We start from the raw sequence: 27,408 nt of genomic DNA, 5'->3' as shown, positions 1-27,408 counted from the left end.
AACATGGTCTGAAAATGAGGTCTCCATATCTACTCACCTTCGGTTTCCTGCCGCCGTTTCTCCAACTCCAGTTCTGCGATTTCGCTCAAGAGGGTAATTCCGTGCAGAAAGGTGTGTTCTGGGGACAGGCTGGAAGACACTTCTAAGTTCACCACGGCCTCCTGAGGGCCACCATCACTGTTGGTGAGCAAAGGACACGCTTGGGGCAATTCAGCAGCTGCTGCCAAGGCATTCATCCCAGCCAAGGGGTCATCCATTTGGATGTCCAGAGACGGGAGCGGGCAGGTATATATCTCATCCCTGTAGATGGGGGTTTCTACCACAGGTTCCTCCTCTTCCTGAAGTATGCTGGGAAATTCTCTCTTTGGGGGAGATCGGATATGAGGCATTTCTACGGCCAACGGTGACTTCTCGGGCTGAGGAACCAATCCCATCTCGGGCTGTTCGGTATCTTCCTGTATCAAATTCCCACCGTAGTCATGAATGGGGCAGGTTTCACCGTCACTGATCTCTTCTGCTTGGGCTTCCATTTCCACCGAGCAGATCCCTGGATAGGCGGCTTGGCATTCCTCAAGAACATCCTCGTGGTCTGAACTCCTGAGGGTTTTGCCGTGGTGCAACTGGAGATCACAATCGTCGGTGTCCTCAACAGGGAGGGCCACCGAGGTCGCTATCTCAAGAGCCTCCATATCCTGTTCGCAGCAGATACCTTCTTCCTGGCTGTGGTCCAGCTCCAGCTCCATTTTCACCCGTTCTTCTAAGGATTCTTCTTCCTCCACTGTCTGGATAGGTTTGACCATCTTGGATGGGGATAGATGAATGGGCTTCACCTCCGGAGAAAGGGTCAAGCGCTTGGGACTGCTGGTGGGCAGAGGGACGCCGGAGCCCAACTCACCCGCCTCGGATGCGGCGGTGGGCTGGATAAGGTATGGGTAGTGTCTTCTGAAGGAATCGGGAAGGGACTGGAATGGATAGCCGGGTGGAATTTCTACAAGAGAGAGCGTTAAAAAAGATGAAAACATGGAGGACAAGTCCTGTATTTTCTTTTTATTGATTTTTTACCTTTTTCTCTACAGTTTCCATATTTGCCAGAATTTAAATGAATGGAAAGGAGCGATAGAATCAATATTAAATATAATCTTAACACAAGGCGGTAAATAAATAATAAACTTATGGACGAATTCTTAATAAACCAAGGAGAATGATGGAACACCGATAACTCAATATCGGTTGAAAAACAAGATCAAACTTAGAATTTTGTTTATTATTCTTTTAATTTTTCTTCTTCCTCCCCACAAAACATGAAATAAGTAAAAGATAATACAGTGATTTCTCGATTAGCGCGGGGGTTACGTTCCAAGACCTCCCGCGCTAATCGATTTCCGCGTTATAGTGGTGCGGAAGTAAAAACCACCATCTGCGCATGTGCGCCATTTTTTTCATGGCCGCACATGCGCAGATGGTGGAGTTTGCGTGTGGGCGGCGGGGAAGACCAAGGGAAGGTTCCTTCAGCCGCCCAACAGCTGATCTGCTCCGCAGCGCGGAAGCAGCGAGGAGCCGAAGATGGGGTTTCCCCGTTGCCGCGCTGCGGAGCGGATCAGGTGTTGGGCGGCTGAAGGAACCTTCCCTTGGTCTTCCCGCCGCCCAGGCAAAGGGGAAACCCCAAGATCACTTGCCGCTTGCCGTATTGCAGCTTGGAGCCTTGCTTCGCCTCCTTCGCTGCAATACGGCAAGCGGCAAGCGATCTTGGGGTTTCCCCTTTGCCTGGGCGGCGCTGGGGCCATGCGGAGCCGCTCATCTAGGGGGGCGTGGACCGGCAAGGTGCCCTCCACTCTCTCTCTTTCTCTCCCTGTTACCGGTGTGGTATAAGAGAGAGAAAGAAAGAGAAAGGAGGGCGACTTGCCAGTCCACGCCCCCCTGGATGAGCGGCCCCGCATGGCCCCAGCGCCGGACTCCGCCGTTGCCTCCGCCCTTGTTCGGCTCTGCAGCTGAGAGGCCACATCCACCCCCTCCTCGGTGTCCCCGGCACCCAGCGTCCCCACGCCGCCTCCACCTCCCGGTAATGCGCCCGACCTCTGCCTCTCTCTTTCTCTCTCATATACCACGCCGGCAACAGGGAGAGAAAGAGAGAGAGAACTAGCGTGGACTTATTTTTTAATATTTTATTTTTTTAATTAATATTTTTTGAAAAACCGCGTTGCAGCGTTTCGCGCTAATCGAGACCGTGCTAATCGAGGGATCACTGTATAGTGTTATTTTGCTGTGTGTTTTTATTTTTTTATTTTTTTTTAGTTGTTGTTTTTGACTATGGTTCTTTTTTTTCTTTGATTATACATATTTATGTATTATATTGGCATATTGCATGAGGGTTTTTTGATTGTATGTTATATGTTTTTAATGGAAAAACTTAATAAAACTTATTTTAAAAAAAGAATCAGTTTTATAATTATCGATACATGAACATATACTTTCCTTCCGTTTCCGCGATGTAAATTTATCTTTACTGTTATCCATAAGTGTGGTTTTTTTCTTTGTGGTTGTTGTCTAGTTGTCTGATTTTGTTTTTGCTTCTGTATTTTTTGTTGTTTGTAAATATGTTTGTTTATGTTTTGTTAATGTTTTTAAAAATTCAATAAAAATTATTTTTTAAAAAAAAAAAAAATAGTGGGGCTTTGTACCTGGAAACAACGTCTGGTATGAAGCAGAGGTCTCTTTTTCCAGTTCCAGCTCTTTCTTCTCCATGTTCTCAGTTTCCTCCTCTTCTTTTGGAGGGAGATTAGGGGCAGGCGGTGGAGAAGCAGGCGGTGGGCTGGATGGATGAGTGATGGGAGTCGTGGGGTAGGAATAGGTGGGCTGGCTCGGCGGTTCCTCCAACTTTTGGATCACTTCAGCTTTGAGCACCGACATGGGGGTGGCCCTGGGCGAGAGCAGAGGGGGGCTGACCACCTTGTTGTAGGACACAGAAGTGCTTGGAGACAAAACCGGAGGCTTCCGGTGCAGAAGGGTTGAGGCAGAAGTCGGCAAACCGGGTTTGGCATTGTCCAGGTTGCGTTTGGTTATCTTCTCTTCCATCTCGGCCCGCTGTTCGCTGGCTTTTAGCCTCTCCTGTTGAGGGAAAGAAGAACTCAAATAGTCAGGGTTCTCCATTGATGCTACGTGGAAGTAAACTAGGTGTAGGACACAGAGACAACAATGCAGAATGTTGAAGTCTTCACAACTTATCAGAAACTGATAAATGCTTGTCAACATAGGTGATTTCCTTTCTACAGTCATGGGGGCAGACTTTTGGACAAAAGGACAAGTTGGGTTAATGTTTCTCACCGTCAACATGGTTTTCCACCAACTGCCCTTCCTTGCCTTGTATAAAAACATGTCTGGTAAAAAAAAATCCAGGCATAACAATGATGTGGAAAGGCCAACTACAGTGGTACCTCTACCTAAGAATGCCTCTACTTATGAACTTTTCTAAATATGAACCGGGTGTTCAAGATTTTTTTGCCATTTTCCACTTACAAACCCGAGTCTCAGAAACTGTAACCAGAAAAGGCAGGGAGAAGCCTCCGTGGGGCCTCTCTAGGAATCTCATGGGAGGAAACAGGGCCGGAAAAGGCAGGGAGAAGCCTCTGTGGGGCCTCTCTAGGAATCTCATGGGAGGAAACAGGGCTGGAAAAGGTGGGGAGAAGCCTCCGTGGGGCCTCTCTAGGAATCTCCTGGGAGGAAACAGGGCCTCCACCCTCCCTGTGGTTTCCCCAATCGCATGCCTTATTTGCTTTTACATTGATTCCTATGAGAAATTTTGCTTCTTCTTACAAACTATTCTACTTAAGAACCTGGTCAAATTAAGTTCGCAAGTAGAGGTACCACTTTATAAGGTCCAAAACCAAGAATGATACACGGTGACTCTCTTAAACCAAGTTATTTATTTTTTCACACCTATAGACAGAATCTTGCCAGAATGAAGACTCTGCTATCTGCCTCTACAATATACTTTGGAAACTATTGAGGAGGGACTGTCCTCAATCACTTTCTCTCACAATGATATCTGAGCTGAGTTGCCTGCTATGGAATGCAGTCCCTCCCTTCTGGGGACACCCACCCCACCACCCCACCCTTACTACATCCCACCATACCAGTCTACTTGGCTTAATCAATGCTAACTAGGATCTAGCCAGGCCTTCTACAGGAGTGGGCAGCAGGCAGGACGGGGTGGAACACAGTTCCACAGGCAGAAATGAAGATGCGTGCGCAGCTCCAGCTGATCGGCGGCTGTCACTTCCTGGATTACTGGTCTCAGCTCTGGTCTCCTTTTTTCTCTCTACTGATGCTGCTGCTGCGTCTGCGCTCCTTGCTTTTTTCCTCTTTCCTCCTTCCTGGCTTCGGACGAGCTTCCCTCTCTCCTGCCCGGCTCCCCTCCAGCCTCACACAGCCATCTCCCACCTGAGGTGCAAGTAGAAGGTGTGGGTGGAAGCGGCGCTGGCAGCAATTATGCTTCTGGCAGCACCCATTGGCCTAGCTACCCAGTCTGAGGCGGGGTGGCGACCCAGGAAGGAGAGCGCGGGAAACGCGAAGCAAATTGTCACCCCAGTGAGTGACACTGTAAGTCGAGGACTTAACCATTCGCTTGAGCGATGACGATCGTTCAAGACACTCCCACCTAGTCACATGGCCGGCAAGCCACTCCTACCCTGTCACATGACCATTAAGCCACACCCACAGTGGGGCAGTAAAAATTCTGGCTGCCCATTACTGGCCTTCTCCATTCATCACATCCGGAGATCGAGTTTCAGAAAGGGGGAGACCAGTGAGAAAGGCAGTTGCAAGAGTTGAAGCCCAAGGATTAGGACCTACCACCAACTGGGCATGTGCAGCCTGCTGCTGCAGGAGGTATAGCTCATGCTGACGGATCAGCTGCTGGTGAGATAAGAGCTGGAGCTGGTGAGCGTGCTGGAGGGAGCCCCTGGTAGGAGAGTATATGGCAGGCCAGAGAGGGGGTGCACGGTCCATCAGTTCTGCTGGAATGAAGAGAGAAACTGATCTGAAAAACCCAACTCCAATCAAAGGCAGACTTCAAGGACCAAGTGATGTGGCTATCCTTTGGGTGGGTCCATGGGCCACCAGGTTGGTCACATATGAACTTTACCCAAAACATATCAGATGAAAACAATAGCAATAGCATTTAGTCTTATATACCACTGCACAGTGCTTTTACAACCCTTTCTAAGCAATTTACAGAATCAGCATATGGACTCCAACAATCTGGGTCCTCATTTTACCTACTTCGGAAGGATGGAAGGTTGAGTTTGTTCTGTGCACGACCCTTGGAGCAAACCAGCCCCTGACTCAAAACTAAGGCGCCAAACTCGGACTAACCAGCATTTTTAGATAACATTTATCATTTAGTGTTGTGGTTAGCTCTGGCCCAGCTCCTGCCCCAAGGACTGTGGATGTGGGGGAGACATCTACATGCTGCAGGCCTGTTTTGCCCCCAGTAGAATCTGCTGATGAAGGCTCCTCTGACCAAGAAGACATGAGTGACAGGGAGGAGGAGAGTGTGGCAGACAGCTCAGAAGGAGATCCATTATCTAGCTCCTCCTTGGATTCAGAACAAGAGTTAATGATACAGCCACCCATGCGGAGAGCGATGCATAGGCAACAACAACTGAGAGATTATTATCAAAGAAAACGAGGCCACCTGTGGTTGGGTGGGGCTGTGGTCATTAGGGAGGCTGCTATAAATAGCAGCCTGTGGGTTTGGCCATTGTGGAGGATTATCTGATCCTTGTGTTTCGTGCCTGCCTTGCTGACTTCGACCTTGGTGTGTTGATTTTTCCCTGTCTACTCTCGGGAACAATTAGATGTGGATCCAAAGAACTTAGGCATGTTCAGTTGTAGCCCTTTTGTGAATGTATAGTGACTCCAGGATAATGCCATGCTTGATCCCTCCCTGCCAGGCTGGTGCTTCCCAACAAATATCTCTTGTCAACCATTCCTGGTGGATCGGACAAAAAGTGACCACATCAGCTAATTCAACCTCATTGCAAAGTGTACACAAACAATAACTTTCACATCTGAAGTTACAATCATCTTTGGGTACCTACCAAAATGGGTCAGGTGTTCACTAGGGATCATGACAAGCTGGCCGGATTGAGGATCTCTGGCAAACTGATATGCAGGGGGGAGTGCTCCCCCCATGCTGGAAGGGAAGCCAGGGGCCATGCCTTGGTGCAAAGAAGGGTGCCCTGCAAAGAATTATAGAATCAGATGAGGAATTATATAAAATGAAAAGATCGACGGTCATATGAAAACAGGCGAAAATAAAGGTGTTTTAGGATTGGGATGATGGTCACCCAGGGATGGATAAATGTCGGTGAAGATTCTCAGTCGTCAAGTTCCTAGTCATCTCAAAAGTGCCCATCAGCATTCCAAGTAAGGTACCCATCTCAACCCTGAAGTGAACCTGGCTGAAGTATATTGGATGTTTCCAGGTTGCCACAGTGCCTGTCAAAAGCCTTTTCTCCCCCAAAGAAAATGCACGGATAATAGCAATAGCATTTACATACTGCTTCACAGTATTCTGCAGCCCTAGATGGTTTATAGCCAGCCTCTTGCCCCCAATAACCTGCCTCCTCAGAAGGATAGAAGGCTGAGTCAACCTTGAACCTGGTGAGATTTGAACTGCCAAGTTGTAGGCAACCAGCAGTCAGAAGAAGTAGGCTGCAGTACTGCGCATTAACCACTGCGCCACCATGGCTCATAAAGCAATCAAGCAATTGCTGCATCATTTTTAAAATTCTAGTCACATGGGGGGTGTCTATATCATCACAAGTGCCCAATTCATATTCTAAGAACATAACAATGCACATGAGATTGCTGGACATCATTAAACTCATTGGGAAACCTTGCTATAGAATGTGAAATGGATGGGCTTTTTTCAAACTTGAATTTCATGCTGAAAAGCCTTCAGAAAGAATTATTATTATTATTGTTGTTGTTGTTGTTGTTGTTATTGTTATTTATTAGATTTGTATGCCACCCCTCTCCGAAGACTTCAACGAATAGTCTAAAACAAGAGGCCAATTCTGCGTTCATTGGATCCCCTTACCATAGGGATGGCCGGTAAGCCACATGGACGAACTGCTGCTTCTGGGTAACCATGGATGGGTCGCCAGGTGTGGTGCGGGGTCCCCAGTCCACCGTCCTGAACTGGTCAGGGGTGGCCCCCCCATCACCATGAGGTTAGAGTTTAAGCCACTGGTAGCGCAAGTAGCCGGATGGATCCGAGCAAAATCAGCCAATTCTTTGCTTTCTCTGCGGAAAATAAAAAGAGGAGTAGGGCTTAGGGACCCAAGTCTTGATAGATTTTCAAGCATGGTTCTTCCATTCTTCATCGGAAAGCGGAATGACAACTCTTCAACAGCTAGTGGAATATATTTGTGGAAAAGGTTTAGAGAAGGGAGAGGAGGGGGAGGAGGGGGAGAAGAAAAAGAAGAGGAGGAGGAGGAAGAAGAAGAAGAAGAAGGAAGAAGGAGGAGGAGAAGAAGAGACAAGGAAGAGGAGAAGGAGGAGGAGGAGGAGAAGAAAGAAGAAGGAGGAGGAGAAGAAGAAGAGGAGGAGGAGGAAGAAGAAGAAGAAGAAGAAAGAAGGAGAAGAAGAAGAGATGAGGAAGAGGAGGAGAAGGGGAAGAGGAAGAAGAAGAAGAAGAAGAAGAAGGAGAAGAAGGAGAGAGGAGGAATTGAAGGAGATATCCAGATAACTTCTGAACTTCCTAAGGACATTTACTCCGCCCCTTCTTGGTTGTCCTTCCATCAGCCAGGAAGAATGTTTTTCCTTCCCTGCTATTTTCCACAGCGGGTTTATTTGCTTTCATTACATTGGTGGCTGAAATATATTTCCACGTTACAGGCAGCTTTGAGAGTTGCCTCTTTCAGGCTACAAAACTGTGGGCGGAAACGGTCTCATTTCAGAGCCAACGTGGAGCAGGAAAAGCACCAGAAGCCTAAAGAAACGTCACCTGAGCAGCTTCTCCTGGTCTCGTTCCAGACGACTTGCCAGGAGGTGGTTCTCTCGGAGGCGTGGACGGTCGTCGGCACAGTCCTCGTCCAACCGTCCGTGTCCTAAGGGGCAACCGAAAGAAAGCAAGCTCAGCCTCCTGCAAATACAATCAAACATTGAGAATTCTCCAGCCGACGGTTGAAGTTCTAGACATCTCTTCAAGAATTACCAGGATCCCAAGATCCTCCTTGATGGAGAAGCCTGAAGAGACAATCAGGGCAGAATGGTTAAGGGGCCAAGTGGAATCAGGAAGGACAGGACAGGTCTCTGCTTATTCGGGAAGCTTTAGATACCTACAGACAAATTCCTGGTTCTGCTCCCAAAATATAGGTAGTCCCCAACTTAGAACAGTTTATTGTTCAGAATAGAGAGGGGAGAGCAGGAGGAGGAAGAGAAGAGGAGGAGGAGAAGAGGAGGAGAAGTGGAGGAGAAGTGGAGAAGGAAGAGAGAAACAGGAAGAAGAATAGGAGGTGGAGGAGGAGAGGAAGAGGAAAAGGAGGATGAGGAGGAGAGGAAGAGGAGGAGAAGGAGGAAGAGGAAGAAGAAGAGAAGGAGGAACAACATGAAGAGGAGAAAGAGGAGGTGGAGGAAGAAGACAACGAAGTGGGAGAGGAAGAAGAGGAGAAAAAAGAGGAGGAAGAAGAGGAGGAAGAGAAGAAGAGGAGGAGGTGGAGGAGGAGAGGAAGAGGAAGAAGAAGAGAAGAAGGAAGAACATGAAGAGGAGAAAGAGGAGGTGAAGCGGGAGAGGAAGAAGAGGAGAAAAAAGAGGAAGAAGAAGAGGAGGAAGAGGAGGAAGGAAGAGGAAAGGAGTTCAGAGGGAGGGACCTATAATTGCCATGGTTACGTGATCCAAATCCAGACCCCCTGCAACTAGAAAAATAAAAATTACTACCACACTGTGGGGGTGGCTTATTTTGTGGGTGTGGCTTGCCAGCCATGTGACCAGGTGGGAGTGGCTTGACAATCATGTGACCAGGGGTGGCTTAAAAGTCATGTGACTGGCTTAAAGGTGGCCAACTTGACGCCACTCACGCCAAGGGTTTGGGTTAGGGTGCCTGGCCAATCCTCACCTCAAAGAGAGACAATTTCCCCATCTATTTACTGTGACCGAACATCCAAAATATACTATTTAATTCTATGTGTCTATGCCATATGTGTACTTACATATTACACACAGGCACACAAAAATACATGTTATCTACTTTATAAACTGTAAAATTATACACATTCGACCTCATTTACTGCAATAGGAAAAACATATCCAGAGCCCAGAAGGGAAAAAAAAGAGAAAAATTCAAAGTTTTTCTACCAGTTTTCTATACCTGGCTGTACCTGTAGGAGCCCATCACTGGCATACACACACACACACAAACACACCAAAAACCCCTCCATAAGCAATCTTGTCTTGATCAATTTCCTGACGTGACAGTACAAAGTCCGCTGGAACGACATTCATCCCCGTGCAAAATTCAATCGGTTATGCACCGAGCTGGGCGGGCGGGAGGGGGCCAAAAGAAATATCTCGGGAGGCCCCGTTTCCTTGGCGACCGATGGCCCTGTTCAATGTGTGGTTTGGCTTGCCAGATCCTAGTGGATTAACTAAGTTAACACTCTCCTCATCCCTTTGCTTTTCTCTCTCCCCAAAAGAGTTTGCACCTTCAAGCTCCCTATACTTGGCGCAGAACAACTTGATATTATTAATTTTTTAAAAAACAAAGAGAGAGAGAGAGAGAGAAAAAGGAGAAAGAGAAAAAGAAGGAAAGTGAGAAAGAAAGAAAGAAAGAGAAAGAAAGAAAGAAAAAAGAGAAAGAGAAAGAAAGAAAAAGAGGGAGAAAAAGAAAGAGAGATAGAGAAAAAGAAAGAAAAAGAGAAAGAAAAAAGATAAAAAGAGAAAGAAAAAGAGGGAGAAAAAGAAAGAGAGAAGAAAGAAAGAAAGAGAGAAAGAAAGAAAGAAAAAAGAGAAAAAGAGAAAGAAAGAAAAAAGAAAAAGAGAAAGAAAGAAAGAAAAAGAGGGAGAAAAAGAAAGAAAGAAAAAGAGGGAGAAAAAGAAAGAAGAGAAAGAAAAAAGAGAAAAAGATAAAGAAAGGAAGAAAGAAAAAGAGGGAGAAAAAGAAAGAAAGAGAGAGAGAGAAAAAGAAAGAAAGAAAGAAAGAAAGAAAGAAAGAAAGAAAGAAAGAAAATCTCCTGGCACGCCAGAACAGGAAAAGGGTGGAGGGGGCAAGGGAGAATTGGGGAGGGGGCCACGAGACAGGCAAAAAAAATCTTTTTTTTTTAAAAGAACGCCTTGTGTGCCAATTCTATCGCTTAGCAACCAGACAAAGTACAGTCCTTGTTCACAAGCTCTTATTTCTACTCAGTAAATTACATTTTAGGGGGGGGAGCCAAGGATGGCGGAGCAGGGGGGGGAGAGCTGATGGGAGGGGGGGCCTGGAAGCTTTCAAACCAGCTCCAACAAACACATCTCCTTTGTTGCTTACCAATCCCCGGCTCTTGGCACCAGATGCAAAAGAGGCTGTGGGAACCCAGATGGAAAAATGAAGTGAGGCTGGCCCCTGCACACACAAATGAGAGTCCGGGGTCCCAGCAGCGGGTGGACGGACAGATGGACAGAGTCCAGAATCTAATTTTTTTTTCATGCAGGAGAAAGCAGCGGGAAAGCATCGGAGCAGGTTTGGATTGCTGCTGAGTGTCCCTCCCCAGCCCGCCCTGGGTGGGTTCCTACCGGTACTGTCCGATACGCAGAACCGGTAGAAATTATTTTCCCCTTCTGGGCTCTGGGTATGTTTTTCCGATCGTAGTGAATGAGGTTGAATGTGTATAACTTTAGAAGAGCTGTGCGTGCATGTTTGTGTGTACATAACACTTTATATAGTAGATAATGTATATTTTTGTGTATAATATGTATGTACACATATAGCATATACAGTGGGTGGACAAGAAAATGGAAACACTTGAGACTTTTTGGCATCATAATGTTTGAACATGTTCAAATCTATCAAAACTTGACTTATTTTAATGCTTTTTTAAAATTCTGTTATTTGATATGTTTTTTTTAAACTACCTTTTTTTTTTTTACAGAAATTGTTTATAACCTTCTAGAAAGGGCAGACCTCTCAGACTTTCAAAGAGGCCAAATTGTTGGTGCTCGAATGGCAGGCGCTAGTGTAACAGAAAAGGCCCGAATGTCTGGCATTTCAAGAGGTCAGGTCTCAAAAGTCATGACTGCTTTTGAAAAAGAAGGGAAAACGTCCTCAGCCAAGCACAGGTCTGGTCGAAAGTCGAAGTCGTCTGAGAGAGACCGTCGGACTCTAAAGCGAATTGTTAGAGCGGATCGCAAGACCGCAGCTCCTAAAATCACTGCAGAACTCAATAGACACGTACAGAACTCAGTTTCCACAAAAACTGTTCGAGGGGAGCTTCACAAATCTGGATTCCATGGAAGTGCTGCAAGGTGTTTCCACCCTCTGTATATATAGAATTAAAGAGTATATTTTGGATGTTCAGTAATAGTAAATTAAAGAAATTGTATCTCTTGAGGCGAGGAGAGGCCAGGCACCCTAACTCAAACCCTTGACGTGAGTGACGTCAAGTTGGACATCTGTAAGCCAATCCCATGACCTTTAAGCCACCCCCTGGTCACATGATAGTCAAGCCACTCCCACCTGGTCACATGGCCATCAAGCCACACCCACAAAATAAGGCACGCCCACAGGGTGGTAGTAAAAGATATTGCAGCCCTTGTAAAAGATACTGCACCCGCCACTTTTACTGATAGTAAAAGATACTGCACCCGCCACTCAGAACGGAGAGGTGGTCAATGATGGGGAGACGAAAAGGGGGCACTGAAGCAATTGGAAGGATGCACAGCATGTGAGCTGGCAGGCGGGAAAGCGGGGGGGGGGGGTTTCCACCATTGGCAAAATTTCAGCTGCCTTCTGCAACACCCACACACACCAATCTGTGGCTTCCAATTCACAAATTTCAGCCACCTTCTGCTCCGACGCACCCCTTTGCCTTCCCCATTCAAGGGTTTCCTTCTGCAGCCATTTCATAGCAGCGTGGTGGAGTGGGGGGGCACTTGGGAATACCGTATTTTTCGGAATATAAAACACACCTTTTTCCTCCCTTAAAAGAGGCTGAAAATTCAGGTGTCTTATACTCTGAATGTAGCTTTTTTCAAAGCTTTCCCTCCCAGCCCTAACTAGATGCTAACAATCTTCCCATCTCTTATCTTGCAGGTTCTTTCATTGTTACTCTCTGCGAAGAATGTTTTCCAAGCCCTAAGTCTTTGCAGGGTTTTTTTCATTGCTCTAACTTGCTTGAAATGTTTCTTTCCAGCTCTAAGGTGCTAACGATGTTCCCAGCCGTTACCAGCTTGCAAGCTCTTTCATCCAAATGTTTCTTTCCAGCCCTAACCAGGTGTTAACAATGTTCCCAAATCTTACTGGTTTGCAAGCTCTTTTATTGTTACTCTCTGCAAAGAATGTTTTCCAAGCCCTAAGTCTTTGCAGGGTTTTTTTCCATTGCTCTAACTTGCTCCTAATGTTTCTTTCCAGCTCTAACCAGGTGCTAACGATGTTCCCAGCTCTTACCTTGCAGGTTCTTTCATTGTTACTCTCTGCGAATAATGTTTTCCAAGCCCTAAGTCTTTGCAGGGTTTTTTCATTGCTCTACCTGCTCCAAATGTTTCTTTCCAGCCCTAACCAGGAGCTAAAGATGTTCCCAGTTCTTATCAGCTTGCAAGCACTTTCATTATTTCTCTCCCGAAAGAATGTTTTCCAAGCCCTAAGTCTTTGCAGGGTTTTTTTCATTGCTCTAACTTGCTCTGAATGTTTCTTTCCAGCCCTACCCAGGAGCTAAAGATGTTCCCAGCTCTTACTGGCTTGCAAGCTCTTTCATTGTTACTCTCTGCAAAGAATGTTTTCCAAACCCTAAGTCTTTGCAGGGTTTTTTTCATTGCTCTAACTTGCTCTGAATGTTTCTTTCCAGCCCTAACCAGGTGCTAACAATGTTCCCAGCTCTTACTGGCTTGCAAGCTCTTTCATTGTTACTCTCTGCAAAGAATGTTTTCCAAGCCCTAAGTCTTTGCAGGGTTTTTTTTATTGCTCTAACTTGCTCTGAATGTTTCTTTCCAGCCCTAACCAGGAGCTAAAGATGTTCCCAGCTCTTACTGGCTTGCAAGCTCTTTCATTGTTACTCTCTGCAAAGAATGTTTTCCAAACCCTAAGTCTTTGCAGGGTTTTTTTCATTGCTCTAACTTGCTCTGAATGTTTCTTTCCAGCCCTAACCAGGTGCTAACAATGTTCCCAGCTCTTACTGGCTTGCAAGCTCTTTCATTGTTACTCTCTGCAAAGAATGTTTTCCAAACCCTAAGTCTTTGCAGGGTTTTTTTCATTGCTCTAACTTGCTCTGAATGTTTCTTTCCAGCCCTAACCAGGTGCTAACAATGTTCCCAGCTCTTACTGGCTTGCAAGCTCTTTCATTGTTACTCTCTGCAAAGAATGTTTTCCAAGCCCTAAGTCTTTGCAGGGTTTTTTTTATTGCTCTAACTTGCTCTGAATGTTTCTTTCCAGCCCTAACCAGGTGCTAACAATGTTCCCAGCTCTTACTGGCTTGCAAGCTCTTTCATTGTTACTCTCTGCAAAGAATGTTTCCCAAGCCCTAAGTCTTTGCAGGGTTTTTTTCATTGCTCTAACTTGCTCTGAATGTTTCTTTCCAGCCCTAACCAGGAGCTAAAGATGTTCCCAGTTCTTACTGGCTTGCAAGCTCTTTCATTGTTGCTCTCTGCAAAGAATGTTTTCCAAGCCCTAAGTCTTTGCAGGGTTTTTTTCATTACTCTCTGCAAATAAAGTTTTTTTTAAAGCCCTAACCAGGGGATAAAATAATGTGCTGAAGCTGACCAGACTAAGGACGCTAACCAGGTAATACCTGGTAAGCAGATTCTTTTCCCTATTCCCCCCCCCCCCGAAACTAAGGTGTGTCTTATACTCCGGTGCGTCTTACACTCTGAAAAATACGGTATGTTCTTCCTTCCTCCCACCCATCTCAAAATCTGGGGAATGTTTGGCCAGCCTCCGACTGAATTACTCTTAAGAATAGTGAAGCAAGAGCGAAGGGCCATTGTCCATAACTTTTGAGGATGTTGGCCCTCATTGTAATCTCACAAGACAAACACCATTTTTTAAATTTCAATTTGCAGGACAAGCATCCCAGGAGGGATAGTCAGAAAAGTCAAGAGGAGGGGGCAATTTAACTTCCACCCATGTTTTCATTTTAAGATGCCTCCCACCCAACAAACACCACCATCTTGATTCTTAACAATTATCCAGAATTGTACATTTCAGTTAATTTTTCTCACTTCCCTGATGTTCTTTCCCTGGTGCCATTCACCAAAGTTAACCTAGTGATTAACCAAATGCATCCACTAGAAAACTCAAAAACTAATGATTGACTCTGGCTCAATTTGCCCACATGCCACACCACCACAAATTCGGCAAACTATTGAATGCCTCCATCACCATAAGGCATCTTTTAGAGTTCACCTTTCGTGCAGGTGAGGTCTCCAGAACTGGGACACAGTATCTTCTACTTGCTCTTTCTCTCTCTCACCTCCAATCAGATTTTTTGTGGAGGTACGGAAAATATTATTATTATTATTATTATTATTATTATTATTATTATTATTATTATTATTAACATAGAAGACTGACAGCAGAAAAAGACCTCCTGGTCCATCTAGTCTGCCCTTATACTATTTCCTGTATTTTATCTTAGGATGGATCTATGTTTATCCCAGGCACGTTTAAATTCAGTTCCTGTGGATTTACCAACCACGTCTGCTGGAAGTTTGTTCCAAGGATCTACTACTCTTTCAGTGAAATAATATTTTCTCATGTTGCTTTTGATCTTTCCCCCAATTAACCTCAGATTGTGTCCCCTGGTTCTTGTGTTCACTTTCCTATTAAAAAAAAAACACTTCCCTCCTGAACCTTATTTAACCCTTTAACATATTTAAATGTTTCGATCATGTCCCCCCTTTTCCTTCTGTCCTCCAGACTCTACAGATTGAGTTCATGAAGTCTTTCCTGATACGTTTTATGCTTAAGACCTTCCACCATTCTTGTAGCCCGTCTTTGAACCCGTTCAATTTTATCAATATCTTTTTGTAGGTGAGGTCTCCAGAACTGAACACAGTATTCCAAATGTGGTCTCATGAGATAATTATTATTATTATTATTATTACTCCTATTACTATTACTATTACTATTACATTATTATTATTATTATTATTATTATTATTATTATTATTATGATGATGATGATGTCAATGCAACACAGCAAAAAAGATCACTATGCTGGATTTCGTATTTCATCACCAGTCGGGCGCTTCCCAAGCACCTAGGACTGCATGATGTAGCGGCGAATTATGTTTGCCAATCCCAGTAAAGCGGCCTTTTGCAATTGACAGATGGAGATTTTGTCAATTCCGATGGTTTTCCAATGTCCGCTGAGATCCTTTGGCACTGCGCCCAGCGTGCCAAGTACCACTGGGACCACTTTCACGGGCTTATGCTAGAGTCGTTGGAGCTCGATTTTTAGATCTTCATATTTCACTAATTTCTCTAGCAGCTTCTCCTCAATTCTGCTGTCTCCTGGGATTGCGATGTCGATGATCCATACTTTCTTTTTCTCCACAATCAGGATTTCTGGTGTGCTATGCTTCAGATATTATTATTATTATTATTATTATTATTATTATTATTATGTATGCCGCCTCTCTCTGAAGACTCAGAGCGGCTCACAGCAAGAAACAGTACAAATAATAATAATAATAATAATAATAATAATAATAATAATAATAATAATAATAATAATTTATTGGATTTGTATGCCGCCCCTCTCTGCAGACTCGGGGCGGCTAACAACAATAATAAACACAACATGTACAATCCAATAATAAAAAAACAACTAAAAACCCTTATTATAAAACCAAACATACACACAAACATACCATGCATAACTTGTAATGGCCTAGGGGGAAGAGCTATCTCAACTCCCCCATGCCTGGCGGTATAAATGAGTCTTGAGTAGTTTACAAAAGACAGGGAGGGTGGGGGCAATTCTAATCTCCGGGGGGAGTTTGTTCCAAAGGGCCGGGGCCGCCACAGAGAAGGCTCTTCCCCTGGGGCCCGCCAAACGACATTGTTTAGTCGACGGGACTCGGAGAAGGCCAACTCTGTGGGACCTTAGCGACCTTACCTAATCCAATACTTAAAAACAAATTAATGTTTGTTAACAAATAATGAGGACCCTATCGCCTCACTTTCTGACCAATGGCTCGATCTATCTGCACCCTCTCTAAAAAGGCTGGCCCCCCTCGGCCATTTTGTGGGAGTGCCCACAACACGGTCTTGGAAAGCCAAATCAGTTGACTGACTACAGTTGGAGCAATATGCTGTTCGTTTGTTTGTCTTTAAAGCAAATTGCAAATAAAATGTAGATGGAAATTCACTGCGGACATTAGCAGAATCAAACACTGATAAATTTAACTGGGGTGGAGAAAAGAGGGAACTTGGATAGTCCTTTAGAGTGACTCACCCTAACAAAATGTTCCTTAAGTTATTCCCACAGAGCTAAGTGGTGTCTGCGAGCTTGATTTATTTATCTTTATCTTGGTTTTTGGATTTTATTTTTATTTTATTTTTTTTAAAAGAGGGGCTTGGCAAATACATATCGAGAGGCCCAAGCTGAGAAGTCAAGGCTCAGCTTTTTGAGCAAAATGAAAGGGAGAATTCATCCTCTAAAACAAGACCTCTGTATGGGGATTCTCAATCCATCTAAGGTCAAAGTATTTTTTTTTCCCCACAAGAGGGAACTGGACTTTCTTGGTCCTGCCTTGAAGATGGTTTGCTCTTCCCGTCTCGAGAAGTTTCTTAGAAACATTGAAGATTGACGGCAGAAAAAGACCTCATGGTCCATCTAGTCTGCCCTTATACTATTTCTTGCCCTTACTATTTTATTTTAGGATGGATATATATTTATCCCAGGCATGTTGAAATTCAGTCACTGTGGATTTACCAACCACGCCTGCTGGAAGTTTGTTCCAAGCATCTACTCCTCTTTCAGTAAAATCATATTTTCTCACGTTGCTTCTGACCTTTCCCCCAACTCACCTCAGATTGTGCCCCCTTGTTCTTGGGTTCACTTTCTTATTAAAAACACTTCCTTCCCGAACCGTATTTAACACTTTAACATATTTAAATGTTTCTATGATGTCCCCCCTTTCCCTTCTGTCCTCCAGACTATACAGATTGAGTTCATGAAGTCTTTCCTGGTAAGTTTGATGCTTAAGACCTTAGAAACATAGAAGACTGACGGCAGAAAAAGACCTCATGATCCATCTAGTCTGCCCTTATACCCTTTCTGTATCCCTTTCTGTATTCTGTATCCTTCCCAAACTGTATTTAACACTTTAACATATTTAAATGTTTCGATCATGTCCCCCCTTTTCCTTCTGTCCTCCAGACTATACATATGGAGTTAATTAAGTTTTTCCTGACACATTTTATGCTTAAGACCTTCCACCATTCTTGTAGCCCGTCTTTGGACCCGTTCAATTTTGTCAATACCTTTTTGTCGGTGAGGTCTCCAGAACTGGACACATAAATACCACGCATAGAATAGCCTCCGCACACATTCTGAGTAGAGAGAAGTTTACTAGTGCTCCAACACTAGTCCAAAAGCTTGGAAAATTAAGCCCCGGTAATAAGTTGGAATAGATGACTTACAAGGTCCCTTCCAAGTCTAATAATAAATTTAAAAAATAAAATAAAAATCTAATTCAGGACTCTAATAGTGGCCAACCACTTATACTTAGCATCTGCTGTTTGGTTGGCACATTATCTCTGGATGCAGAGAATCCATTTAGTTATTAGTATTAGAGGGGGCTTTATATATTATGCAGCTATAGCTAAACACAGTACAGAAAGAATACATTTATCCTATAAAGTTCTATTATAGTTACATTATAATGTAAATTTAAGAGCCTCTAAGCTAAAAGTTCTTGTCCTAATGACCCAGATTGGATTCTGCCACAAAGTTCTTTCAAGCTTCAACTTTGCTACCTCTCCCTCTCTCCTTCAGTATTACCATAACATTGGTAATAATGGCATATAAGTCTAAATAAATAAATAAATTAAGAAATAATCAATCAATCAACATCGTAACAACTGTTTGGCTCAAAGGGTCACCTTTCGATGTTGTCCACTCCAACTTTCTCATCCAATCTTTCCAAAGTTTCTATCTATCATCTATCTATCTATCTATCTATCTATCTATCTATCTATCTATCTATCTATCTATCTATCTTCCTATCTATCTTATCCTATCTATCTTATCCTATCTATCTTATCCTATCTATCTTATCCTATCTATCTTATCCTATCTATCTTATCCTATCTATCTTATCCTATCTATCTATCTATCTATCTATCTATCTATCTATCTATCTATCTATCTATCTAATCCTATCTATCTTATCTATCTACCTACCTACCTACCTACCTACCTACCTACCTACCTATCTATCTATCTATCTATCTATCTATCTATCTATCGGATTAATATGCCGCCCCTCTCTGCTTACAACATATAAAAGGAAACAGTGAAAATTAGTTAAAACTAAATAAACTAATCTAAAATCCCCAATTTTGTTTAAAAAAGTAATCATACCTATCCAGACAACCATCACACATAATATTTGTCAGCCAGGGGGCTAAGATCTAATGGCCCCAAGCCTGATGGCATAAATGAGTCTTAAGACTTGCGGAAGGCAAGGAGGGTGGGGGCAGTGGGGGTAACTGATTCCAGAGAGCCGGGCCCCCCACAGAGAAGGCTCTTCCCCAATTGTCTAGTTGATGGGACCCAGAGAAGGCCAACTCTGTGGGACCTAACCGGTTGCTGGGACTCGCAAGTAATCTGGCCCGATGCCATGTAGGGCTTTATACGTCATTACCAACACTTTGAATTTGGAGAACACCCCACAGCCAAACTCCAATTCTCCTATCTCCATCTTCATTCATTTCATTTCATTTCATTTCATTTATTAGATTTGTATGCCACCCCTTTCCGTAGACTTGGGGCGGCTCACAACACAATAAAAACAGTTCATAACAAATCTAATAATTTACAATTTAAGATATTTTTAAAAAACCCATTATTAAGCAGACATGCATACAAGCCTACCATACATAAATTGTATAGGCCCAGGGGAGATATCTCAGTTCCCCCATGTCAGCCAACCTTCTCAGCTCGGGAACAAACCTACATCTCCAAGAACATCAATTCCCAGAATTCCCCCAATCCAGGGGTAGGCAAAGTTGGCTCTTCTATGACATGTGGACTTCAGTTCCCAGAATTCCTGAGCTAGCATGATTGGCTCAGGAATTCTGGGAGTTGGAGTCCACAAGTCATAGAAGAGCCAACTTTGCCTACCCCATACGGCCAAATCCAGGAATGGCAACTGTCCCATCCAGAGCTGGGTTCTTCCCTGCTCTCAAGCCTACCTTTAACGTTACTCAAGGAGCGGTCGCGGTCCACGAGCCCCATCTTGCTGCCGCTGCTGTTGTCCTTCTGACGGGCCACCGCTACAGCGATGCCAACGGGGAGATGTCTCACTTCCACCTCTCCTTGAGATCCAATGCTCTCTCGCCCAAAAGACTTGGCGCTCTCGGGCCGCTCCGGTTCCTTCTTCAGCTGCTTGCCAGCTTGGTGGGACAGCAACTGCTGGAGCTTGGGGGAAGGTTGTTGACCAGGGTCCAACTTCATGTTGCCCAGACCGCCAAAAGGAGTCTTCTTGCCACCCCCCTGCCGCGCCGACGCCTCCTTCGCAAAGCTCCCGCTGTATTTGATGAGACTTTGCATGGCGGAGCCTTCGCCGTGCGAGGGAGCGTGGAGGCCCTCAGCCGTGCTCCGGCCTCCCACCACGGAGGACCTCTGTAGGTTGCCGGTCTCCAAGTAGCTTTTCTTGGCTTCCTCCTCCACCCGGTTTGCGTGGTTGTGTTGGGCAGCCAACACCGCCATCTGGGTGGTGGCAAAGTTGCCCATTTCGAAAGGCTTCCATTTTTGTTCGGGGGGCTTCAATTGCTGGTTGGGGTCTAAATGCTGGCGGGAGGAAGAGGAAGAGGAGGAGGAGGAAGAAGAGGGGTCCAAAGTGCTGTAGACCTTCACGGCTTCTTTGCAGCCAGGTCTTTGAAAACGTTCCCGCTCGCAAGAGCGATGTTCTGCCTCCAGGCCAGCTTTGGGCAAGTCCTTCAAAGGAAGGTAGTCCCTGCTTTCGGGGGAGTTCAACCTCGGCCTGTTCAAGTAGGCTTCTGAAGCCCCCTGTTTCTTCAAGACCATGGAGTTGGCCCTGATCACCGTATTTTTCTCCCGCAGGATCTCCATCCGTTTGGCATACGCATGGATAGAGAAGTCCTGGGCCAAGAGGTTGCGAGAGGAATCCGCCAGGCACCTCTCGGGGACCACCTGCAAGACCCCCACTCGGTGAGCCACAGGAACCTCCTTCTCCTTCAGTTTGCCGTTGTCCCGGGCTTGGGAGGCAATCTGGATCGGCCCGTTTCTCTCGTCATAGGCCTCGAGGGAAGGCACAAAGGTGGGCGCGATGACCTTGTGCTCCCTCGCGGACTCCTTGGTCAACGGGAAGATGGTGTACATGTTGGGGTGGATGGGCTGGGGAGGGAAGGCCGAAGGTGGCGGGATTTTCCCCGGTTGAGCCGGAGATGGGCAGCTGCAGGCAACGTGCAAAGCAGCCACCGAACTCATGGCGGAGTCGACTTTCTTTATCCGGTCGGAGTAGACGTAAGGAGGCGGCCTGACATTCTCGTCATGTCTGCTGAGGTCCTTGGGACAGCGGTCCAGCTCGGAGCCCTGGGCGCTTCCGGTCATGTTGCAGTTGCTGAGGGAAGAGGTCTGAAGTGGGTGTTTGGACTTTGGTTCTCCGCTGAAGACCCCCCGGTGGGAGAGGTGTTCCGCCAGGAAGGGAGACAGGCGTTCCCCGACCTTAGCGGCCTTTTCAAATACGTTCGTTTTCCTCTCGCTCTCGGGCTTGGTGTCCTGGGTGAGGTCCACCACGCTGTGAGGCCGGGACTCCTCGCGCAGCTTGGCCTCCTTCTTAGACAGGGACAAGGAGTGGTCGCTTCGGTAAGAGCGCTCCTTCCCGCCGAGGTCTTTGAGGCCGTCCTTGGAGGTCCGGTGTGGGTGGCCAAAGTCCTTTTCATGGAGGAGGGGGCTGGAGGCAGGGTTGGGGCCTGCCCTGGACGGGGTGGTCTGGGCGTGCAAGCCCGCTTGCCCTGCGTGCCCAGCAAGGTAAAATCCATCTGTAAATCAAGGAGGGGAAGAGGGAGACCAGATTGAGGTCAAATCTTTCAAGTTACGCAAATCTAAACGTACAGAACATTTCAAGGGAGGGAGAAAGGAAGGAAGGAAGCAAAGAAGTGAGTGAGTGAGGAAGGAGACGAGGGAGGAAGAAAGGAGATGGAAAGGAGAAGATGGAGGGAGGAAAGAAGGGAGAAAGGAAGGAAGCAAAGAAGTGAGTGAGTGAGGAAGGAAACGAGGGAGGAAGAAAGGAGATGGAAAGGAGAAGATGGAGGGAGGAAAGAAGGGAGAAAGGAAGGAAGCAAAGAAGTGAGTGAGTGAGGAAGGAAACGAGGGAGGAAGAAAGGAGATGGAAAGGAGAAGATGGAGGGAGGGAGGAGGGGAGAAAGGAAGGAAGCAAAGAAGTGAGTGAGTGAGGAAGGAAACGAGGGAGGAAGAAAGGTGATGGAAAGGAGAAGATGGAGGGAGGAAAGAAGGGAGAAAGGAAGGAAACCAAGAAGTGAGTGAGTGAGGAAGGAAACGAGGGAGGAAGAAAGGAGATGGAAAGGAGAAGATGGAGGGAGGAAAGAAGGGAGAAAGGAAGGAAGCAAAGAAGTGAGTGAGTGAGGAAGGAAACGAGGGAGGAAGGAAGGAGATGGAAATGAGAAGAGGGAGGAAGGAGGGGAGAAAGGAAGGAAGGAAAGAACGAACGCACGAACAAGAGACTAACCTTTTGGGGTCTCGAAGAGGCTGTGCTGACTCAGTTGGGCAAGTAAGGGATTCCCAGTGCTGTGGGGTTCCAGGTGACTCAAAGGAATGTATGAGGGGTAGAGACCACTCGGCAGGTGGGAGAAACCTGAAACGGAAGAAAAATCCCAAGATTAGTTCAGGATTCAACAACTCCCTCCCCCCATACGCACCGGCCACGTTGCTTTTTCCCTGCCCTTCCCCTTTCCCCCCAATCCCAATTTCTTCTTTCTCCTCCCCCCCCTTTGATTTTATGCATTTTCTTTTTAATCAAGTCCCATTAAGGAAGAAACCTGAGTTGGATCTGTTCAACTTCCTGTTTGTTCCGTCAGAAATATACCTGGCTCCTTTATCATATGTGTTGGATTTGCATAGAACCCAAAAAATATTGGACAGAGATTCCAACATGGATTGAAAAGATTTTAAAACAAAATCTTGGATGTAAAACCTGAAATATTCTCGTTGGGCAAAGTGCCAGAAAAATTTAACAAAGAAGAAACATATTTAACTGTACACATAGTAACAGCCGCTAGAACAGTATCTGCACAAAATTGGAAATTGAATAGAATATCAACTGAGAAATACTAAAGAAGATAATGGACTGTGCCAAAATGAAAATTAACAGATAAAGAAGACTTGGAGTTTTATAAAGTTTGAGTGAAATTTTATGAATGGTTTGTATTAGTATTAAAGTTTTTAATACTAATTTAATATTATTGGGAGTTGGGCGGCATACAAATTAAAATGGATGGATGGATGGATGGATGGATGGATGGATGGGTTGGATAGATGGATGGGTGGGTGGTTGGGTGGGTGGACAGACAGATATAAATGGGATAAAAGGAAATGAGAAATATGATTGTGATAACCAGGATAACAAAGATAGATAAGAAAGTAGCATCAGACAAATAAGTAACATTATACCCAAAATTGAATTAGAATAGAGAAATAAAGATTTAAGATTGTGACTATCAGAACGGGAAAGTGAGAAAAACCATTTAGTCTTTCGCTTAATAAAATGAAAATCAGCTATTTGAGATATATATTTTTGGACAGACTGAACTATTGGAAATTTGAAGTGATTTAGGATGTTTTATTACTTTATTATAAGTAATAATACTTATAGAGTGCAGCACTGCAGGCTACTTCAGCTAGCTGCTAGCTGTACTCCAGCAGTTCAAATCTCACCACTAGCTCAAGGTTGACCATCCTTCCAAGGTGGGTCAAATGAGGACCCAGATTGTTGGGGGCAACAGGCTGAGTCTGAAAACTGCTTAGAAAGGGCTGTAAAAGCACTATGAAGCGGTAGATAAGTCTAAATGCTATTGCTATTACTATAAGCAATGATACAAACACATGGTTTGCTATTGAAGGTATATGTGTTGCTATGTATGTTTTTTTTAATGTGGAGAAAAATTTAAAAAAAATGAAAAAAGAAATATATATATATATATGTTTTCATAGATTTTCACGGGTATATGTATGTAGATTGTTCTGAGTTCGGGTTTTGCCCTGTGTAATATTTTGCATGTCTATGAAATCACATTCAGTGAAATCACATTCACCATCATCAGGCTGAAGTTGTAAGTTCGTGCTGCTGTAGATATAGTTTGTTTGCAACTGCCATTTGCTCCTTAAAAATGAGCCGGGGTGGCGCAGCAGGTAGAGTGCTGTACTGCAGGCCATTGAAGCTGACTGTAGATTTGAAGGTCAGCGGTTCAAATCTCATCACCGGCTCAAGGTTGACTCAGCCTTCCATCCTTCTGAGGTGGGTAAAATGGGGACCCGGATTGTGGGGGCAATAGCCTAGCTCTGTTAAAAAGTGCTATCGCTAACATGTTGTAAGCCACCCTGAGTCTAAGGAGAAGGGCGGCATAAAAATCGAATGAATGAATGAATGAATGAATGAATGAATGAATGAATGAATAAACAAACAAACAAATAAATAAATAGTGGGGGGGAGTTTTGGTTTGAATGTAGCAAGTAGATTGGGTGGCTATGTTTTAATGATTTGATTGGTTGGTGGAATCACATTTAGTTGAAGGATTGACATGGTAATGATTATGATATGTTTTTTTGTTTAGGGCTGGTTTTCAAATTTCTGGTAGGCGGGACGTGTCATCACGTTTATTCATGCTGAGGGGGTGTTTTTCTATCTCTATGGCTTCCATGATTATTCTTTTATATACGTGTTCTGATTTGGAAAGTAATTTAGTTTTTTCAAAGTCTTTTTTCAAAGTTTTTTCAAATATATATATATATTAAAAATGATGAAAACAAACCGTTTTGGCAGTTAGCAATGTCATCCCTCTCCAACCCCATATTTCCGAAAGCCCTTGAGGAAATGGAGATTTGAACCCTTGCTTCCTCCATTCCTTCTGCCTTTGACTTGGCCGCAGAGACCAACTGGTAGCCCACCAGCAGGAAGTCAAAAGCCCCCATCTCCTGGTTCTTCATCAACTCCCAGGCCCAGCTGACACCCCCCCAGCCCTCCCCCCTTCAAAAAGAGGGTCTGCAGGTGCATGGCATTTCCATCTGGCAGGGCATTATGGTCTTGGGGACCCTTGAAGCTGAGACGGACTCTTATACAACGGCGGGCTTCACGGGCAAGGAAGTCAACCAAGGGGTGGAAGAGTGGGACACCTTGATAAGAAAAGGCTTTCAAGTCAGCCGGGTTGTGGTCTCGCAACCCCACCCACAAACAGCGGTTGCCCTTGTGCAATTCAGAGAAGGGGGAAATATCAAGCGAGCAGCCGTTTTCGAAAACCCACAAGTCTTTTGCAATCAAAGGAAGAGAGAACAAAAGTGTGGGGGGGAAACCCAATGTAGAACAAGTAAAAATTACATTATTCAACAGTAATAATAATTTAAAGTCCCCCAGGTTAAGGCATCTTGTGTAGAAAATGGAATGGGAATAGAATAGAATGGAATAGAATTTGGAATAGAGTAGAATAGAGTGTAGAGTAGAGTAGAATTCAGAATAGAGTAGAGTAGAATTTGCAGTAGAGTAGAATAGAATAGAATAGAATAGAATAGAATATGGAATAGAATAGAGTGCAGAGGAGAGTAGAATTCACAGTAGAGTAGAGTAGAATAGAATAGAATTCGGAATAGAGTAGAATAGAGTGTAGAGTAGAATTCGGAATAGAGTAGAGTAGAATTCGCAGTAGAGTAGAGTAGAATAGAATAGAATTCGGAAGAGAGTAGAATAGAGTGTAGAGTAGAATTCAGAATAGAGTAGAGTAGAATTCGCAGTAGAGTAGAGTAGAGTAGAATGGAATAGAATTTGGAATAGAGTAGAATAGAGTGTAGAGTAGAGGAGAGTAGAATTCGGAATAGAGTAGAGTAGAATTCGCAGTGAGAGTAGAGTAGAATAGAATAGAATTCGGAATAGAGTAGAGTAGAATTTGCAGTGGAGTAGAGTAGAATAGAATAGAATTTGGACTAGAGTAGAATAGAGTGTAGAGTAGAATTCGGAATAGAGTAGAGTAGAATTCGCAGTAGAGTAGAGTAGAGTAGAATAGAATAGAATAGAATATGGAATAGAATAGAGTGTAGAGTAGAGGAGAGTAGAATTCACAGTAGAGTAGAGTAGAATAGAATAGAATTCAGAATAGAGTAGAATAAAGTGTAGAGTAGAATTCAGAATAGAGTAGAGTAGAATTTAGAGTAAAGTAGAGTAGAGTAGAATAGAATATGGAATAGAGTAGAATAGAGTGTAGAGTAGAGTAGAATTCGGAATAGAGTAGAATTTAGAGTAAAGTAGAGTAGAATAGAATATGGAATAGAGTAGAATAGAGTGTAGAGTAGAGTAGAATTCGCAGTAGAGTAGAATAGAATAGAATATGGAATAGAGTAGAATAGAGTGTAGAGTAGAGTAGAATTCGGAATAGAGTAGAATTTAGAGTAAAGTAGAGTAGAATAGAATATGGAATAGAGTAGAATAGAGTGTAGAGTAGAGTAGAATTCGCAGTAGAGTAGAATAGAATAGAGTAGAATAGAATATGGAATAGAGTAGAATAGAGTGTAGAGTAGAATTCGGAATGGAGTAGAGTAGAATTTCGAGTAAAGTAGAGTAGAATAGAATATGGAATAGAGTAGAATAGAGTGTAGAGTAGAGTAGAATTCGGAATAGAGTAGAGTAGAATTTAGAGTAAAGTAGAGTAGAGTAGAGTCTTTATCGGTCAAATGGGATTGGACACACAAGGAATTTGTCTTTGGTGCAGATGTTTTCAGTGTACATAAAAGAAAATATACATTTGTCAAGAATCAGGAGGTACAACATTTAATGATTGTCATAGGGATCAAATAAGCAATCAGGAAACAATCGATATTAATATAAATTGTAAGGATACAAGCAACAAAGTTATCGTCTTACAGGCATAAGTGGGAGGAGATGGGTGATAGGAAGGATGAGAAAAAGCTAGTAGAAATAGTAGTGCAGACGTAGTAAATAGTTTGACAGCGTTGAGGGAATTATATCTTTAGCAGAGTGATGGCCTTCGGGAAAAACCATTCTTGTGTCTAGTTGTCTTGGTTTGCAATGCTCTGTAGCGATGTTTTGAGGGTAGGAGTTGAAACAATTTGTGTCCATGATGCGAGGGGTCAGTAAATATTTTCCCTGCCCTCTTTTTGACTCATGCAGTATACAGGTCCTCAATGGAAGGCAGGTTGGCATCAATTGACCAATAAATGTGATGCATGGTGTGATTGGATTGTCTGATTGAGTTATACATAGGGATTTTATTTTTATTTTTATTATTATTGTTGTTGTTGTTGTTGTTGTTATTAATTAGATTTGTATGCCGCCCCTCTCCGTAGACTCACAGCAATGACAAAAACAATATATAATGACAAATCTAATGGTTAGATTCTAAAATAACAATAATACATTTAAAAAGTCTAAAAAATAAGAAACCCCAATATATATTATATTATATATATATTTTAGCTGTCGTTTTTTAATGTATTAGATTTGTTTTGTACGCTTTGTTTCTATATTTATTCTGTGAGCTGCCCCGAGTTTTTGGAGAAAGGCGACATAGAAATGTAAATAATCATAATAATTGCTTTTTCTGTAATTTTGGAGAGAGAGACTGCAGAAACCTGGAGGAAGGTTTTGGGGGGAGCTGACGAATGGGCACTGCGGCTCGTGCATAAAGGTAAAAAGATCGCATTGCAAACTCAACGATGGCCAACTGTGCAAAAGTCAATCTCCTTCCTTCTTTCGAAGGTGGAACTTCCTTCCTCTGGCAT

The 27,408-nt window shown here is 44.1% G+C and overlaps 1 protein-coding gene across 3 annotated transcripts in view; it reads right to left on the bottom strand.

The window, feature by feature from the left end:
• TNRC18 (trinucleotide repeat containing 18) overlaps nucleotides 1–27,408 on the bottom strand; it is a 91,953-nt gene that overhangs the window by 40,945 nt on the left and 23,600 nt on the right. For 2 of the 3 annotated variants that reach the window (XM_070761307.1, XM_070761305.1), the window contains 8 exons: nucleotides 22,136–22,261; nucleotides 19,617–21,428; nucleotides 8,012–8,114; nucleotides 7,103–7,308; nucleotides 6,099–6,239; nucleotides 4,849–5,012; nucleotides 2,679–3,105; nucleotides 38–988 (listed from right to left, as the gene is read on the bottom strand). In XM_070761307.1, the coding sequence (XP_070617408.1) occupies nucleotides 38–988; nucleotides 2,679–3,105; nucleotides 4,849–5,012; nucleotides 6,099–6,239; nucleotides 7,103–7,308; nucleotides 8,012–8,114; nucleotides 19,617–21,428; nucleotides 22,136–22,261 (3,930 nt within the window). The remainder of the gene's footprint in view (nucleotides 1–37; nucleotides 989–2,678; nucleotides 3,106–4,848; nucleotides 5,013–6,098; nucleotides 6,240–7,102; nucleotides 7,309–8,011; nucleotides 8,115–19,616; nucleotides 21,429–22,135; nucleotides 22,262–27,408) is intronic. The other variant, XM_070761306.1, reaches the window with a different exon arrangement.

Source organism: Erythrolamprus reginae, chromosome 9 (genome assembly GCF_031021105.1).
Source record: "Erythrolamprus reginae isolate rEryReg1 chromosome 9, rEryReg1.hap1, whole genome shotgun sequence".
NCBI lineage: Eukaryota > Metazoa > Chordata > Lepidosauria > Squamata > Dipsadidae > Erythrolamprus > Erythrolamprus reginae.
Note: the sequence above shows the minus strand (reverse complement) of the source record. Positions and strands in the feature narration are given on the sequence as shown.